Consider the following 18,872-nt stretch of genomic DNA (forward strand, 5'->3'; position numbering starts at 1 on the left):
CCTGGGCAATTCTCAGTGGCTCTCCAAGAAGGGCTGGGATAGGTGTATCAGCTTGCACGCGATCTGAGGTTAAAAACTTTGATGAATGGATAAGAAAGCTGTGGTACATATACACAATGGAGTATTACTCAGCCATTAAAAAGAATACATTTGAATCAGTTCTAATGAGGTGGATGAAACTGGAGCCTATTATACAGAGTGAAGTAAGCCAGAAGGAAAAACATAAATACAGTATACTAACGCATATATATGGAATTTAGAAAGATGGTAACAATAACCCAGTGTACGAGACAGCAAAAGAGACACTGATGTATAGAACAGTCTTATGGACTCTGTGGGAGAGGGAGAGGGTGGGAAGATGTGGGAGAATGGCAGTGAAACATGTAAAATATCATGTAGGAAACGAGTTGCCAGTCCAGGTTCGATGCATGATGCTGGATGCTTGGGGCTGGTGCACTGGGACGGCCCAGAGGGATGGTATGGGGAGGGAGGAGGGAGGAGGGTTCGGGATGGGGAACACATGTATACCTGTGGCGGATTCATTTTGATATTTGGCAAAACTAATACAATTATGTAAAGTTTAAAAATAAAATAAAATTGGAAGAATAAAAAAAAAAAAAAAAAAAAAAAAAAAGAATAAAATGTAAAAAAAAAAAAAAAAAAAAAAAAAAAAAAAACTTTGGCTTTGGGGGCTGCGGTTTCTGTTGTTTTTACCACACCCTCTCCAAAGCCCAGTAGCTAAAAACCATTTCCCATCCTCCTAGGAAGGATTTGACCAGGGGACCCTGAGACTTTGCAGAATTAAGCTGCAGCACCCACATTCAATTCATCTGCAACCCTTGTTTCTTACGCTATAGAAGCTAAGTTCCATGCTGGCAGAAATCCAATTGATTGACTAATGGATCCCCTGCCCCTTTGATTATACCTGGCCTGTGGTAAGCACACAATTAAAATGTGTTAAAAGAATCATTTTCCCACACATTAGTTCTGCCTCCTACCCAGTTGCAGAGAACTGGGAGTGGAGGAAAATGCAATCACCTTCCTGGTTTGTGGGATAGGGGAGGGGGAGGGTGAAAGACACAAGGCTGCCTTGCCCTGGACACTTGACCTGACCAAGAGGACCTGCTGGGTGGCAACAGGCTGCTCTCTCACACCTGGTTTCTGCTTCTCAGAGTCTGGCTTCCACTCACTTTTCCCAGTGTTTCAGCCTCAAGCCTCAGTCTACATGGGATGCTAAGCCTGCCATTTCTGTTCTGTCTTCCCCACATCTAGCTTCTCCTGAGATCCCAAGATCTCTTTTTAGGTGCCCTTCTTGGTCACTTGACCCCACCTGCCCAGTTCCAGCTCCTCAGCGGCACTACCCTCTTCAGCCAGGCAGGGGCCTTTTCCCTCTTCTGATTTTCTTCTGCTTCCATAGGGAGGCCTCAGAGGCCCACTAGCTGAGTGTGTTAGAATTATGTGCAAAGCAGGAGCGGACAGGTTCTGAGTGAGCTTTGAGACCTCTTTTCTAAATTGCTCCACAGCCTTTTAAGAATTTCCTGATTCAAGTGAGCATCCTGAATGGCTGCTAGGATACGGCATTGATAATACTTTGGAATCACACAGACAGTATAATGTGTGTGCTCAGTTGTGTCCGACTCTCTGCAGCCTCATGGACTGTAGCCCGCTGGGCTCCTCTGTCCATGGGATTCTCCAGGCAAGAATACTGGAGTGGGGTGCCATGTCCTACTCCATCTTAAGTTATATTGTGACTGAAAGTCACCAGCATGTGCATAAATCAACAGAAAACATGTGACTGTGAACTTTTAAAAAAATTGACATGACTTCAGCTTATCTGCATTGGTTCTACTCTCCAGTTTTAACTGTCAAAGAATATTCATTCAGTGATCTTAATACACGGATAGTTATATTATCTTAATACAGTCATAGTTATATTGAGTCTGCCCCAGAAATGGACAAATTGGTCTGTTTATCTTCAGGATTGTGTGTTCACTTAGCACACATGCAGTGAGCACTCACTTTGTGGCAGTCTGTGAACTGCAGTGGAAGCTGCAGAGTTGACTAGGATATGGTCTGTATGGAAAAATTTGAAAATCTAGTTTTTGTCAGTGTGAGGTCTTGAATTCTAGGCTCAGTGATGTTGTAGTGCTTACAACAATGCAGTGCAAGTGTTGTGTTCTGCCCAATTGATGTAAACTTTGTTAGGGCTAAGGAATTTACAATCACTGTGGCAGCTGGCAGGTGACTAGCACTTCCGCTCTGCCGAGAATGAATGTCCATCAGAAGTCCTGGAGTATAAACACACTGACTCAGAACTGCTCACGGATCTCCCGTGTTCAGCCAGATTTTAGAATAACGTTTAGTTTTCGTGCAGTCAGTGGGTTGGATCTTGGGTTTGTTTTTCAATTTGGGGCTTAGCCAGGGGTTGGCAGGTGTTGTGTGCTTTCTTTGTTTCTAGTGGAATCTGTTAAATACATTCTTTGGAAATAAGGATTGGTATTGTCGATGCCTTATTTAGCAAGTGTGGGCCTAATAATCCTAGCCATGTCACCTCAACAAATGATATCCACAGCCACAGTTGTGTCTCCTGGTGTTGTCTGGGCTCTGCAGCCCTTTGGCATCCAAATCTTATCCTGCATACGTTCGAGGTTTTCCTTCCTTTCCCTGAGGTTAGGGGTGTGTTACTGAGATGTGCAGTGGAGTCATGCCAAGTCACTAATAATGATGATACGTATGATGATGAAGACAGCAGTTGCAAAATACTCTAGCCTGAAGACTGTAATGTTTTAATGGAGAAGAAAATAAACTTGTGTCTAACACACATCTAAGGTAAGAATCCTGTGCTGAGAAATCGTGTGCTCACGAGAAGAGCTGAGAAATGCCTCTATTTAGGTCTGCTGTCATCTGGGAAACAGGCACAGTGGCACTGAAATACCTCTGTACCAACAGCTAGTGGCTGTTGCTCTGAACCCCTTGGTCTCTCTTCCTCCCAGTCCTGGCCCCCATCCCTCATCCCCAAGACCCAACAACTAAAGGATAACTCAGGGCACAGTGGGCGCTTCTTCTGACTGGCTGATTTTCTTTCTTTTTTTGTTTTTAGTGAAGTATTTATTTATTTATTTGCTACACCATGCAGCATGTGGGATCTTAGTTCCCCACCCAGGGTTCAAACCCATGCCCCCTGCATTGGAAACACAAAGTTTTAACCACGGGACCACCAGGGAAGTCCTTGACTGCCTGATCTTCATGCTGTGATGGTTATTAAATAGTGTATCCGTTCTGTGTATATAAAATCATGCACACACTGCACCAGTCAGCATAGGCTAGGTTAGCTGCAAAAACATATGACCCTAGACTCTTGGTGGGTGATGACAACGGAGGTGTATTTGTCGCTCACATCCATGACCATTGCAGCTTTGCTATGGCTCTGCCCCATGTCTTCACCACGCTGGGACCAGGTGGATGGGGCAGCCTGATTCCAGAGTCACTGAAGGGGAGGGAAGTCGGGGGGACAGTGGTCCGAGTGCTGGTTAGGAAGGTGCTGCTCGTAAGGTGCACGTTTTTGTCATTCAGAGCAGCTGCTTTTCTCGATAGGGATGAATTCACTTTGGGAGAATTTATCCAGCTGTTCCTATGATTTGTGTCATGTTCCATATGTGGGCTGTGTGTGTGCTCTGTTGCTCAGTCACGTCTGACTCTTTGCGAACCCATGAACTGTATCCCGCCAGGCTCCTCTGTCTATGGGATTCTCCAGGCAAGAATACTGGAGTGGGTTGCCGTGCCCTCCTGCAGGGGATTTTCCCAACCCAGGGATCGAACCTACATCCCTTGTGTCTCCTGCATAGGCAGGCGGGTTCTTTACCATCAGTGCCACCTGGGAAGCCCCATATGTACGCTATGCTTCCATACAATTTACCCCCAAAAGTCCAGGCCAGTCTTGCTATAAGTTGACTCTTGAGTTAACAGCTGCTGTTTGAGCTGTGATGACACGAGTCATTTACACTTGAGGTCAATGAGAAACCTCTCGCAAAGGTGGGAACGTTTGACTAATTGAAGCCTCCAGTTTCCTTTCGGGTTTCCTTGCTTGAGTGAAACACCTCGGTAGCATAGCGTGGTCTTTCCTCCAGCTAAAAATGTAAACTGCTGGCCTTCAAGAGCGCCTGGGTGTGGCTCCAGGTGGCTTTGTCTCCGGGGTCCTTGGTGACGCAGAGCTGGTAGCCACAGAGGCTCTCAGCGCCCGCCCAGCCCACCGGAAGGAAAGAGAAGCACGTCAGTGGTTCTAACTCGAAGAAAGCTTGACTTCCTTCCCCAGAGCAAGCTCCCCTGGTCTCCTCTCTTGAAGCTGAGGCAAAGGTAGGCTAAGCATCCGAGTCCAGCCCTTCTGGTGGGTTGTTTTAAGGGTGGGGTGGGTAGAGGTTACAGTTAATATAACTTCTCTTACACTGATGACTTTGAAAACATGGGAGAGAACAGCAATGAAAAATTAGACAAAGGATGACTTGTCATTTTGTTGAATAGTATACATTGTAACTGCAGGCTAAGAATGATTTAAATGGAATGGAGGAATACTTCAGAGTTAGTTAAGAAACCAATCCACACCGAAAAACACTCTCCCAAAGCTGTATGGTGTGAATTTTTTCAAAGGAGGTGATGAACGTCGTTTGGTTTCCTTTTTGGTCTGTACATTCTTATACATACAGTTTATTACTATTTTGCTCTGAATTTACTTCACAGATTCTGACTTTTTTCATCCCCCATAATCTCTAGTCTGGAGGTGGACCATAAATATAATTTTAAAAATTAAGTTAGCTGGAGTCTAATTTAAATGTCTTGCAATTCAGCTTCTTTAGCCCCGGAATAGAACTTCTTGACAAAAGGAGAGATTATGAGAAGAAAATACATGTTAGCGATTAAGTATCTTACTGTGCTAAGTCGCTTCAGCTGTGTTGGATTCTTGTGACCCCATGGACTGTAGCCCGCCAGGCTCCTTTGTCCATGGGACTCTCCAGGCAAAAATAACTAGAGTGGGTGGTCATGCCCTCCTCCAGGGGATCTTCCTAATCCAGGGATTGAACCCATGTTTCCTGCATCGGCAGGCAGCTTCTTTACCACTAGCGTTACCTGGGAAGCCCAAATATCTACTAAGAAGTTAGAATTGGTATGAAAAAGATTATTTAGCCAAGACAGTAGAAGATTCTAAATTCTTAACTTTTCTGTCTAAACAAAGCATAAGGCTTTGGAGTTAAACAGACCCAGATTAGAGTGTGAGTTTAGGTAAATTACTGAATTGTTGCAAGCCTCACTCTGCTCGTCAGTAAAATGGGTGTCTTGATGGCCTAAGGCTGTAACGAGGACTGAGACTGTTCGTGCAAGGAACGTGTCAAGCCTTCTGGTCCAGAGTAAGCGGTAAATAAATAGTCGGGGTTGGTACAACAAAAATTATAGCAACGATTATGAGTAGTACCTCATATAAAGAACAAGATAATAATATCAGTTCTCGTTTCTTTATCCATCCACAAGAAAAGATCAAGTTTAAGTCTGAAATATCATGGGTTTCTATTGTAGTGTTTAGCTTTGATTCTGAAAAAGCACTTGGGTTTTTTTTTTTTTTTTGGTGGCAAGATATTTATGTGAATGAGAAAGCCTAGACTCCACTGAGAGTGGTGGGGGCCTTTCCAGAAGAGACTTCCAGCCCTCTCCTGTCTCGGTTTAGATGTCAAGTTTTCTAGAGTTAAGCCCACATATGCACAATGTCATATATTAAGGACAGAGTTTTGAGGGACCTGAAGCTTACATGATGCCTGGAGCCTTCTTTAAGGAAACAGATACTATAACACAAGGTCAAGTCCGGGGCCTGGCAGGTGAGGCCTGAAGTCCAAGGTCACTGGCTTCTGAGAAAATCCACTTCTGGCTCAGAGACCAGAGACACAAAGAGTTTCTAAAGGCTCATCTCCATTCCCATGCCATTCCTGAGGGACACCAGGTGAATCTTCTCGCCTTTGCGAGTGAGCAGCGCCCTGCCTTCACCCGCTTAGTGTGGACGAACCAGTGGTCCCTGCGGCTGTCGAGGACGTCTGTGAGGACACTCCACGAGCTAAAAAGAGAGATGACACTCTCAGGTGAATCCGCGGGGTCTGTGGAGCTGCGCAACTTCGACCCTGCATTCTAGGTAGAAAGTACTGTGGCCATATTCAGAAGAAAAAAAAAAGCAAACTGCAGCTTCTCAAGGAAACAGCTGTGGTAAGGCACAGCAGCGGGGGTGCTGGCTCTGGAGCGGGGCTGAGAGCAGGGGCTTGGCTGAGGCTTCAGCGCTGGGCTCGACCTCTAGCTTGAATTGAAAGTCTGGCCGGAGATGACAGTGTTCATACGCAGGCACCTCGCCTGAGCCTGATCGCAGCCCCTCCTCTCCGTCACGGGCGGGGGTCGGGGCGTGGGGGTGGGTGATTCGATGACCAGCTGCTCACAGATGACCGGAAGATGGAAGAGCCTGCAGATAAAGAGCGCTTCCTTTCCCGGCCCCCTTTCTTCTACCCGCCCCCGGGGTTTCACATTTCTTGTACTTTTCTTCCCCTGGTCAGCTCTGAAAAGCCGAAGTCAATCTTGGCTGTTAGGCCGAGGGGAAAAAAAAAAGCAAGTGTGGTTTCAGAATTCACACAATCAGATGTTCCATTTCTCTGGCAAAGGGGGGCTCCCACACGTTCCCCTCCGGAATGTCTTTCCCACGCACTGCCCCCCCCCACCCGCCATTTCTCCCCTCTCCACGTGGAGGGAATCTCGCCTTCCCCCGAGCCTTCTCTCCTGTAGATCCTTGTGTGCTTCCACTCACCCTGTCACGCCGTCGCTTATTTGTTCACCTGTCCACTTCCTGGCTGGAATTCGAGCTTTTCGATTGCAGAGAGGGGCTCCTGCTAATTTGGTGTCCTCACTCCATGGCACCTGAGAGGCTCACAGAAGCCCAATGAAATCAGTGCTGTGGGTCAATACGCCGATCACCACCACCTAACTGCATTTGCCTGGATGCAGAGTTCCACTGGGATGCGGCATGACTGGCTACAGAGGAGATGGAAACGTGTGGATTGAAGCCCCGAGCTGGGTTTAGGAGGGGCCCCCACCTCTGCTGCGTGTGTTCCTATCGATTCCAGAAAAGAGGCTTGACTCCTGCTCTTGGGCCTTCCTGAAGGGGAGGACGGTGATCAGAGAGGACTGCTTCCAATTCCTGCTTGCTTTATTCCAGCCGTTGCTCTCGGACTGTACTGAGATGACTCCAGATTAGGGTTTGATCCTAGTTTCTCCGATACCTGAACTCATGCTGAGATGGGATGGTTGGCTGTGCAGTGCTTCCCCAAGTGGCTCTGGGCGACTTTTTCCTTCAGAGTGGTGATACACTATAGGTTTTATTTATTTTTTAATTGTTAAGTAAAATTAGACTGGTTGGTATGGCGGGATGCTGTAAAACAAAGGCAGTCACCATTACAAAATCACAAAAATGCAATCGAGAAAAGAGACTGGGGGCTAGACAGCTCCATGTGGGTGAAGACAGAACCTGACGCCAGTGTTTGTGACCAAAACACAGTTTCAGAATTCACTGGGTGTGTGAGAGAGTGACTAAGTATTATCGCAGAAAAACCAGGTCTAGGAAATTGTGAATTTCTGCACGAGATCATTAAAACAAAATACTTTTTAGTATGCTTCTCAGATGCTGAAATGACCTCAGATTTTCAGATGCTTTCCAGATTTCTGAAGCCTGGAGCTTTCTGAGATGCGTGTTGCTCGCTCACCTGACTATGATCCTTCCTTCCGACTTGAATTCGTGCTTCCTGCTTTGGCAAGCAAACCCGCGTGTCACAATGGTCACTGCGTTTCTCAACTCCAGCCAAACATTAAGGACCTATTTGCTGGGTGATGAGGGATCACTAAGAACCAGTGTCACCACTAGAAGGACACTTGAATCAGAAAGAAGTCAGAGTCATGATAGAGAAATATACAGAGGAAAAGGGGGCATAATGAAGGAGCAGTTAATTGTGCTTGAAAATTATGAGAAAGTTCCTGAATTAGTGATGAATCGACCTGGAAGATTAACAATGAATAATGATGATGATGATGATGAAACCGTTAGGTGGTGTTTCAGGGGACTCTGAAGAGCTCTTCTCCTTTATGTCTCAGCACAGAAAGAATTCATCGAGAGACAAAGTGATAGACGTGTGTGTGTGCTAAGTGCTTCATTTGTGTCTGGCTCTTTGTGACCCCGTGGACTGTAGCCCACCAGGCTCCTCTGTCCATGGGATTCTCCGGGCGAGACTACTGGAGTGGGTTGCCAAGCCCTCCTCCAGGGGATCTTCCCGACCCAGGGATCGCACTCACATCTCATGTCTCTTGCATTGGCAGGCAGATTCTTTACCACTAGCGCCACCTGGGAAGCCCAAAGTGATAGATAAGAAGTGATTTATTAGAACAGGGTACGTACAAGGCTTACAAGCGAGTGGGCAAGGGGGTACCATGTCCTGAGTATATAGTGGCTTACATCTTTACAATCAAAGGAAAAGTAGAGAGGGGGAGAAAACCTTCTTTGTCTTTCTTGAGTAGATGTTGTGTTTCCGTCATCAACTCCTCCTCCAGATTGAGAAGGGGTTTTTCTTGTCCCTACATGGTCAAGCTGGGTCCACAAATGATTGTTTTTTTAATGTGTGCGGAGCGTGTGTCCTACTGAGCTCACTGGGCAGGATGTGGGTCTCATGCCACCGTTGTGTTATTGTTTGGGGGCATGCCTCATGCATCTGTTGCACGATTTTGTTGCTAAGCAAGCCTGCTTGGTTTTGTGGTTAAGTAAACCTGCTTTCTTGAGTAACCATTAGCTTACTAATGGTTTTAGTAAGGCAGGGGGGGGGGGGGTCTCCCATAGTTTTTCTATTTACAGTCCCCTACGGAAAAGGCAATGGCACCCCACTCCAGTACTCTTGCCTGGAAAATCCCATGGATAGAGGAGCCTGGTGGGCTGCAGTCCATGGGGTCGCTAAGAGTCAGACAGGACTGAGCGACTTCACTTTCACTTTTCACTTTCACGCATTGGAGAAGGAAATGGCAACCCACTCCAGTGTTCTTGAATGGAGAATCCCAGGGATGGAGGAGCCTGGTGGGCTGCCATCTATGGGGTTGCACAGAGTCGGACACGACTGAAGCGACTTAGCTGCAGTGGGATTCACTATTTAATCACTTACTTTGCCCCTTTACTCTGTCCCTATTGATACTGTTACTACTACCACAGTTAACATGTGTCAGTGGGTTGTTTATAATATGCTTGCCACTATGATCTAAGTACTTTCTGTGTTGGGACTTCCCTGGTGGTCAAGTGGTTTCGGCTCTGTGCTCGCAATGCAGGGGACACGGGTTCAATCCCTGGTCGAGGAACTAAGATCCCACATGCTGCACAGCACAGCCAAAAAAAAGTGCTTTACATGCATAAATGCATTTAATGCTCACAATGACTCTAAGAAGTGGATGCTATAATTCTATCCAGTTTGAAAGTGAAAGTGTTAGTCGCTCAGTCACGTCCAACTCTTTGCATCCCCATGGACTGTAACCTGCCAGGCTCCTCTGTCCATGGGATTCTCCAGGCAAGAATACTGGAGTGGGTTGCCATATCTTGCTCCAGGGGATCTTCCCAACCCAGGGATCAAATCCAGGTCTCCTGCATTGCAGGCAGACTCTTTTACTGTCTGAGCCACCTCCCTCTACTTTACAGCCAAGGAAATTAAATCCCAGGGGACTTGCTAACTTGCCCACCATGTTCAAACCACATTCCCCTCACTGCCTCCAAGTAAATTAGATCCTTGTAGGGACAGGGAAGAGCAGGAGCGAATGTATGGAAAGAGAAGAGTACACGGGGTATCCAGGGACCCGTCTCGAATGTGTTTGCTGCGGGAGCGTTGGGGCGTTCTGTGGGAACTGAGGATGCAGAAGTCGGAGGAGGCCAGCTCAAGCAGGGTGAGAGAGACCTTGCACATAGTTTAGAATCTGTTTATAGGCGGTGGAGACCTGGGCTCCTGTCCTGGGAGAGGAAGGACGCATTCCTGCCTCAGTCGTGTTCAGTGGCCTGTCCCTCACTCCGGAGATGTCCTGTCCTTTCTCAGAGCAACTCTGCTTCTCCACCCAGGCTCAGCCGGGAACATCCTCCTGTCCTCCCCTGTCGCCAGCCTGCCTCTGACTCACCGTAGTGCCCACTGGGCCCCTCAGGTCGGTGGGCACAGCCAGACTCGGGCCCACTTGTCCCTGTTAGCACTTTGGGTTACAGACGCCACGCTCACCCCTCACTCCATCAAGGAACATGCCAACTGATTAGCATAGATTTCATGGAATTCTTCGACCATCTCCATTTAGACTCATCCAAGAAATCACAAGCCTGCAAGAGAGAAGTATGTTTATCTCATCCCTGTTTAGAATAATATGAAAAATAAGCCAGTGTGGCTTCTAGTTTCCTGCCAGCATAGGGGACCAGAAACGGAATCCCTAAAGATGGACCTTAAGCTTGCTAGGCCACCAGGTGGATGGAATTCTCTCTGACTTTCTTGGTATTTACCATGGGCCCATGCGACTTGCTAAACTCTGTCACCCTAGAAACCTCTTTTGACTAGGAAGAGTTCACTACAAATAAGCAAATAGACAAATAATTAAAAGAATAAGTAAATCATCATAAGTCTGGGGTCACCTTGTCTTGGATAAATAGACTATAGGCTAAGAAAAGTTTTAGTGAATTTGATCTTGAGTGATTTGGAACATGGATTACAGAGTAAAATCTCTGATTTGGCTGTTGCTGTAAAACTTAGAGAAATTTAAATGCCAACATAACAGGAGTAAAGTATAGACAGAGCTCCAGATTTTGTTCAAGAGGACTGAAAAGATGTAGTTGAAATAATTTAGATAATTGCTATTGAAAGAGAAACACTGAGCAATGTTAACCTGGAAATCAGACCTGGAATTGCACAAGCAAATTCACGATCAAGTTAAAAGCCCAGCACAACTTAAAACAACAAAAGTTCTCTATGTTCCCCATTCCATCCTCTAAAACAAAATAATATGTTGAAAAAATGAACAAGAGAATGATACACCTAGTTTACTTTGTAAGCAACCTGAGAAATCATTGGATCCTCAATTTCAGTGGTTCTTAAACCCCAAAGACCCAATGCTCACTCTTTATAGGAAATATTTTGTAGCTCACCTTTTACTATCTGGAATTGGAATTCATGTAAAATATAATTTACCTTCCTCAATACCAACGACAATAATTCAATATCATTACTGTGATAAAAGGAGAAATAAAGGGACATTAAATTATAAGAATATAATTCATATTAGTTCAATTCAGTTCCTCAGTCATGTCCAGCTCTTTGCGGACCCCATGGACTGCAGCATGCCAGGCTTCCCTGTCCATCACCAACTCCCGGAGCTTGCTCAAACTCATGTCCATTGAGTCAGTGATGCCATCCAACCCTCTCATCCTCTGTCGTCCCCTTCTCCTCCTGCCTTCAATCTTGCCCAGCATCAGGGTCTTTTCCAATGAGTCAGTTGTTCACATCAGGTGGCCAAAGTATTGGAGTTTCAGCTTCAGCATCAGTCCTTCCAATGAATATTCAGGACTGATTTCCTTTGGGATGAACTGGTTTGATCTCCTTGTGGTCCAAGGGACTCTCAATATAAGCTACATTAAAAGACACAGTGAAGTTGTGAGATGTTCTTATACCTAGAATCACATTGATTTGTAGATTCACATCTACAGATGCAGATCCTTACCAGTACTGTAGCATTAGTGATTCAAATACTATTAATACAAGCCATGCTGCCCTATGTGATGCCACTTCCTGAAATGGTAAGCAATTGTAAATGAAACCAGGTACAGTCTTCCCTCAGTTTACACAATAGCTTCATTCTGCAAAACCCAGTATATTAAAACCCTGCAAAATATACTTCGTGTTTCTGTGAGTTAAATTCTATTATCAGATAATTATACCTTTTTCCTAGTTGAGTTATCTGGTAAGATAACCAATATTTGTATGGGAATGCAAGGTAATTCTTTGTCACTATGACAACTAAAACTACCCCACAAATTTCTAGACGGAAGCATGGGACTGCCCCCACTGAAAACCCGAAATGAATCCCGATAAGATGAAACACCTGTGGCTCTAACGTGTGGCAGGTCTAAGCCACCAGGTCAGGAGGAACACTGGGAGGACACTGGAAATCAGAGAGAAAACCTCCTCCTAGGTTTCTGTGATACTGAGCTTTCCAAATTTGCTGGCATATTGAGTGCAGCACTTAAACAGCATCATCTTTTAGGGTTTGAAATAGCTCAGCTGGAATTCCATCACCTCCACTAGCTTTGCTCATAGTAATGCTTCCTAGGGCCCACTTGACTTCACACTCCAGGATGTCTGGCTCTAGGTGAGTGACCACACCACCATGGGTCATTAAATTTTTTTGTATAATTCTTCTGCGTGTTCTTGCCACCTCTTCTTAATCTCTTCTGCTTCTGTTAGGTCCATACCATTTCTGCCCTTTGTTGTGCCCATCTTTGCATGAGATGTTCTCCTCATCTCTCCAGTTTTCTTGAAGAGATTTCTAGTCTTTCCCATTCTATTGTTTTCCTCTATTTCTTTGCATTGTTCACTTAAGGAGGCTTTCTTATCTCTTCTTGTTATTCTCTGGAATCTACATTCAGATGGGTATGTCTTTCCCTTTTTCCTTTGCCTTTTCGCTTCTCTTCTTTTCTCAGCTGTTTGTAAGGCCTCCTCAGACAACCACTTTGCCTTCTTGCATTTCTTCTTCTTGGGGATGGTTTGGGTCACCACCTCCTATACAATGTTACAAATTTCTGTCCATAGTTCTTCAAGCACTCTGTCTACCACATCTAATCCCTTGAATCTATTCGTCACATGAATGATCCTGGGGATCTCTATGCAGTCCTGATTGCATCAATTCAAGAAGTCACCCTGTATAGAGAAGATGTCGACACAGATCCTTCAAGATAAGGAAAAAAGTACATTTCAATCCAATAATAGAAGGATTTCCTCATTGTAGTTAGCAACCATGTACTTGAACGACTGAAGGTTTATGGAAGCCAGAGTCAAAATCTCTAAAAGTCAAGAATAACAACTCAGATAAACACTGCACATGCATACCTCTAGTTCTCTAAGCTTTATACTCATCAACTGGGAACCCCAGACAGCACCATGTTTGGGTATGTATTTGAAAGGATTTCAATGAATGACAATTTGGTGGTCTATCCTTGGAAAGCAAGGAGATCAAACCAGTCAATCTTAAAGGAAATCAACCCTGAATACTCTTTGGAAGGACTAACGCTGAAACTTAAGCTCCAGTCCTTTGGCCACCTGATTTGCACAGCTGACTCATGGAAAAGACCCTGATGCTGGGAAAGATTGAGGGCAGGAGGAGAAGGGGACGACAGAGGATGAGATGGTTGGATGGCATCACCAATTCATTGGATATGAACTTGGCAAACTCCGGGAGATGGTGAGGAATAGGGAAACCTGATGTGCTGCCATCATGGGGTAGCAAAGAGTCGGACGTGACTTGGCGACTGAACAACAACAAGCTCCATCCTTAGTTAATCTGAAATCAATATAATGCTGATACATGAAGCACAGTTTTGCAACTTCTGCCAAACCACTGCAGAACTTTTTGTTCCATGACCTAAAGACACCTTGAGAACCCCTTTGTTTTCTTTCGGTTTATCAGAACTATATGCACCACTTCGATTTGGGGTTTTGTTTTGTTCTGAGCCACCAGGGCAGCCTCAGCGCTCACGTACAGGACTGTTTGGCTGTAGGTTCCTGGCAGAAATTGTCTGCTCCTTTTCACTCTGGCTGCTACTGTTTCTCTGACTTTAATTGTCCTCTGTGTGCTTTTACAGGTGGCCCTAGTGGTAAAAAATCCATTTGCCAATGCAGGAGACGCAAGAGACATGGGTTTGATCCCTGGGTTGGAAAGATCCTCTGGAGTAGGAAATGGCAACCCACTCCAGCATTCTTGCCTGGAGAATCCCATGGACAGAGGAGCCTGGTGAGCTACAGTCCATGGGGCTGCAAAGAATCAGACATGACTGAAGCGACTGAGCGTACATCGTATTGTTAGAAATGGGATAGGGTGTAACTTATCAGTCATTAAGTCCTGTACCGTAATCACTTAAAGAGTGTCTGGCACTTGTTGAATGCTTGATCAATATTTAATTAATGAACGGCTGACGGATGGATTCCAAAAACCAACTCAATTTGACTTTTCTGTAACTAGCAGTGGATGGCCACTAGGGGGAGGAAGAGTGCCCACTCGTCCCTGCAGAGGCCCCTGTGAGGCCGCAGGCATGGGTTTGGTACAGAGCTGCTGCTGCTGCTGCGTCGCTGCAGTCGTGTCCAACTCTATGTGACTCCAACCCTAACCCCGTCCCTGGGATTCTCCAGGCAAGAACACGGGAGTGGGGTGCCATTTCCTTCTCCAATGCATGAAAGGAAAAGTGAAAGTGAAGTCGCTCAGTCGTGTCCGACTCTGTGCGACCCCATAGATAGCAGCTCACCAGGCTCCTCTGTCCTTGGGATTCTCCAGGCAAGAATACTAGAGTGGGTTGCCATTTCCTTCTCCAAAAAAGTTGGTGTGTTTTGAGCCAAGTGCAAAAACCTGCACTTAAAATACTTGGGAATCAGACAGACAGGACAGTACTTGATTCAGTAATGTGGTTAATAGGTTAGAAATGAGAGAGAAGCAACAAAAACCAAGGAATGCGTTTAGAAGAAATAGGCCCATGAAGTTGGTGACACTTTCCCGCTTAGCACTTGATAACAAGCTGTTTCCTAGCATTTCTTCTTCCCCAGAGACTCAGAGCCTCGGGGAGCTAAGCTCTGCTGTTCACCTGGAAACAGGACCTTAGGAGGGAGGAGGTTTTGACCCTGCTGAGGCTGGAGCCCGAGTCCTTGTTCCTGTGGTTCTCCTGCCATCTACACGGGAGGCCTTTTGGGAGCAGGCACTCGGGAATGCTTGGCTGGAGAGCGGAGGCCAGGACCATCCCCTGGCAGCCCCGGCTTCCCTCCTCCTCATGTAGCCTCTGCAATTTGGGTGGGCCAACTGTTTTAACCTTATCGTACAACAGTTTCTGTGCTCAGTCATGTCTGAGTCTTTGCAACTGCATGGACTATAGCCCTTGAGGCTCCTCTGTCCATGGGATTTCCTAGACAAGAATACTGGAGTGGGTTGTTCCAGTACTTCCACCTCCATGGGACCTTCCTGACCCAGGGATCAAACCCGGGTCTCCTGCCTTGCTGGTGGATTCTTTGCCGCTGAGCCACCAGTGTAGCCCCACCTCACAACAGAGAAACTGACAAATAGAGGCTCCTTAAGCCAAGGGGTCCTTAGCCTATAGTCCCACGAACTTGGATGTGAAAAAATTTATATCTTAATTTTCATTGACTTGTAACTAAAGTTTAGCATTTCGTCGCAAACCACAATAGAATTAGCAAGACTTGTGGTCTCCACATCTTGTTGCAGATATCTCAGTATTGCTTGCAATCATTGCTACTCTGAAATTACAGTCACTGTTAGATCACTGCTAGATTTCATACATCCCTGGCCACATATATTATTATAATTTAAAATATTTCAGTATAATTGATTTCCTTTGTTATAATGTATTTTATTTTATGCATTTAAATACAGAAGCTTCACCAGATAACCAGAGATTAAAAGAGAAAAGAATCTCTGCTTAAAGGGAATGATCCCTTAGGGTTCTATTAACCTCTTTTTCACTGATTTGCTATGGATCATAAATTAATATAATGTGAATTCCTGTTGAGGCTGAACAAAGGGAGTTTAGCTTCCAAAGCATTGAAAGGACATCTTATTACTAAGGAATTCATGTAAATTTGATAACAAAATGGCATTATAGAAAGTACACTAATTAGATCTGCATTTTCTGCTTTTCATTGACATGTTTTATCAATTCAATACCATCTTGGTTGGGGAAAGAAACAGATCAAAGGTGCTGTGTCTAGTGTCACTGATGGAAAAAGTAAGTAGGAGGAGTGGAGAACCTGCCAACTCATATTAACCAGAAATAAGACCCCGCGCAGAAGGCTGTTGCTAAATACCATTAAAGACCATAACTAACTGATAGACGGAGGTTGTGGTGATATCCCTTCATAGATCCTTAATTGATTAAACATTTTTTTGAGTTTTGAAGTTAATTATAAAAATTGCAGTTAACAGATGAAATTGTAGATATCCTAAAGTATTTTCAATTAGGATGATGTGCATTCAATATTGGAGGAGGAAATGGCAACCCACTCCAGTGTCTTCCCTGGGAAAGCCCATGGACAGAAGAGCCTGGCGGGCTGCAGTCAATGGGGTTGCAAAAAAAGTCAGACACGACTTAGCAACGAAACAATAGCACATTAAATATAGACCTTCATGCCTCTGACCACTCAGGATACAGAATTCATATCAGAAAAATTCAAGTGTGGAAGTCTGAGGCTTTTAGAAACATGAGAAGTCCCATTTAATAAAATTTAAAATCTTACATTATCATCACAGCAAAAAATGCAAAGATCTGTCTGTAGAGCATTTTGTCTTAAAAATGATGCTATTTTTGTTGTCTTTTCTACAGGTACTGAGCTGTCTGGGCCTCTAACCATCATCAGTGCTCCCTGTAAACCTATGAAGGGGAAGGTTAATGTCTGTGTCACTGAATACTCTTCCCCCTGCTGTTTGTAAATTCCCTCAGATTGGGGATTACTTCTGCTTATGCAGAAATTATCTGCGTAATTTATAACAATCTCTGGCAAAACCTCAGAAAAAAGATACGCTTCTTACTTAGCCGGATGTCAGAGGCTGCGGCAGGACCCGGGGAGAAGGCTCTGCAGATGGCATGAGGCTCTGGGAGCGATGATCCCAACGGAGGGATAGCTCCTTGGGACTTTTTTCTCCTGAGAAGAGTGACCCAGTTAAAAGGAGGAGAAAAGCTACGAGCAACACTGTTGCCAATGAAATAGGAGAGGGAGTGCTTTCAAAAGCGCGTGGCGCTGTCGCTGGACTCTGAGCTCATCCACCGGACTGGGGCGCACGGCCATGGAGTAGAACTTCATCGTGGGTCTGAGAAGAGACGGAAATGGCCCAGCAAGTCAGCCTCGGTTCCCTCCAGGAATCGGAACGTGAAGCGATCCTCCAGGTTTTGTACCGGGACCGGGAGGTTCAAAACACGGAGGCGGAGAGGATACGGTAGGCGGTCGTACAGATGGTGGAATTCCTGGTGTTTTTTGGCTTTTTCTGCTTGGAGGCCATCTCTCCTTGGCGTCTTGCTGCTTGCTTAGCTAATGCCATTTGCTCCGCATTCAGCCTCTTGTCTGACGAGAATCTGAAGCAAGGGCTGTGGGTGGAGGTGACCTTTGCTGTGTCACTAAGCTTCGGGATGGTCAGGGAAAGAATGCCTTTTTTCCCCACTTAAAACAATGCCTTTGTGTGATAAGTTATTTGTCTGTCTGCCTGTCCAGTTGCCTGCTTTGCAGGAATCGTTCAAGGGAAACCTTCAGACTTCCCATACACCCTTTCAAGGGAAAGACTTCTGGCTAAGGGTTTTCCTAAATTATTTTTGGTGGTAATTGAAGGCCCAAAGAAAGCAGCTTAGAAACAGCAGATCTGCTGGCGCCCATTCCGAGCCTTCTCTTTGCTTACTTTTGCTTGCCAGCCAGCTCTGAGGAAATGGGGAGCATGAAGTCTGAACCTGCCCAGCCTGCTCCCAGACTCCTTTGTCAACAGAGAACTGCTTCTCTGTCTCTGAAGGGCACGGGCTGTTTGCCATTAATTTAACACTTAACAGAGCAGGCCTGGGCTATCAGCACGTGTCTCTTGTTAGCTGTCAAGATGCATCTTTAATATAATGATGCTTTGTTTATTGATGTTTATGAAAAATGTGAGGTCTAGAAAATAAGTAAATGGGATAGCCTTTTGATCTCATTGCGTTTTTAATGGCAGAATTCTTTTTCAGAGTCTGCCAAGAAAAACAAACATATAAAACAAATCTTCGGACCACCCAGTGTTTGAGGAAGGAGAGGAAATTTCTGGGTGAACTGGAAGTAACAATGTTCCTTTTCTACCCTCCTTTGTAATCCCAAAGCTGTCCAAGTGTACTTACACTTTCTTCCGCTTTAAAAAAAAAAAATAGAGTTTTCTTTGGTGATGGAAGATCTTTCAATGATTTAGAAGCATCGTTTTGAATGTCAACAAAGTAACGTGGATATTTTGTTCCAAGGGTACCGAGAGTTGGCTGTAAGCTTGTTTCTCGGGATTAGCTTCTTTATCCTAAAAGTGACAGAGAGTCCATAAAAGAGTATTCTGGCTAATGGTATGTTTTATGGTTCAATGTAATATCCCTTTGCACTAAGAGGGGTCTTCCCTGGTGACCCAGATGGTAAAGAATCCGCCTGCAATGCAGGAGGCCTGGGTTCCATCGCTGGGACAGGAGGATCCCCTGGAGGAGGGCATGACAATCCACTCCAGTATTCTTGTCTGGAGAATCCCATGGACAAAGGAGCCTGGCGGGCTACAGTCCATGGGTCAAAAAGAGTCAAACATGACTGAGCTACTGACACATTTGCACTAGGGCTATCTTCTTGGGAGGGACAGGAACTGAAAGTAACCGACTACCCATAAAAAATAGTAGCAAAACTATAACATCAGTTAAATAACTTTGTTGGGGCACTTATAACAACAGCAGGCGTGTATGCTGTATCAGTTCAGTTCAGATCAGTCGCTCAGTCGTGTCCGACTCTTTGCAACCCCATGAATCGCAGCATGCCAGGCCTCCCTGTCCATCACCAACTCCC

General features: G+C 45.3%; 1 protein-coding gene and 1 long non-coding RNA gene across 3 annotated transcripts in view; one reads left to right on the top strand and one right to left on the bottom strand.

The window, feature by feature from the left end:
* Window positions 1-5,581: 5,581 nt before the first annotated feature.
* On the bottom strand, window positions 5,582-16,950 carry LOC113898629. The gene is made up of 3 exons (XR_003512692.1): window positions 16,864-16,950; window positions 10,207-10,396; window positions 5,582-7,447 (listed from the first exon to the last, which is right to left on the bottom strand). It is a non-coding gene; the product is annotated as an uncharacterized LOC113898629 (long non-coding RNA).
* The window catches only part of SYTL3 (synaptotagmin like 3), an 84,048-nt gene continuing 82,126 nt past the window's right edge, over window positions 16,951-18,872 (top strand). For both annotated transcript variants that reach the window (XM_027551950.1, XM_027551951.1), the window contains exon 1: window positions 16,951-17,268. In XM_027551950.1, coding sequence (XP_027407751.1) covers window positions 17,159-17,268 — 110 coding nt within the window. In that variant the 5' untranslated portion in view covers window positions 16,951-17,158. The remainder of the gene's footprint in view (window positions 17,269-18,872) is intronic.

Source organism: Bos indicus x Bos taurus, chromosome 9, assembly GCF_003369695.1.
Source record: "Bos indicus x Bos taurus breed Angus x Brahman F1 hybrid chromosome 9, Bos_hybrid_MaternalHap_v2.0, whole genome shotgun sequence".
NCBI classification, from domain to species: domain Eukaryota; kingdom Metazoa; phylum Chordata; class Mammalia; order Artiodactyla; family Bovidae; genus Bos; species Bos indicus x Bos taurus.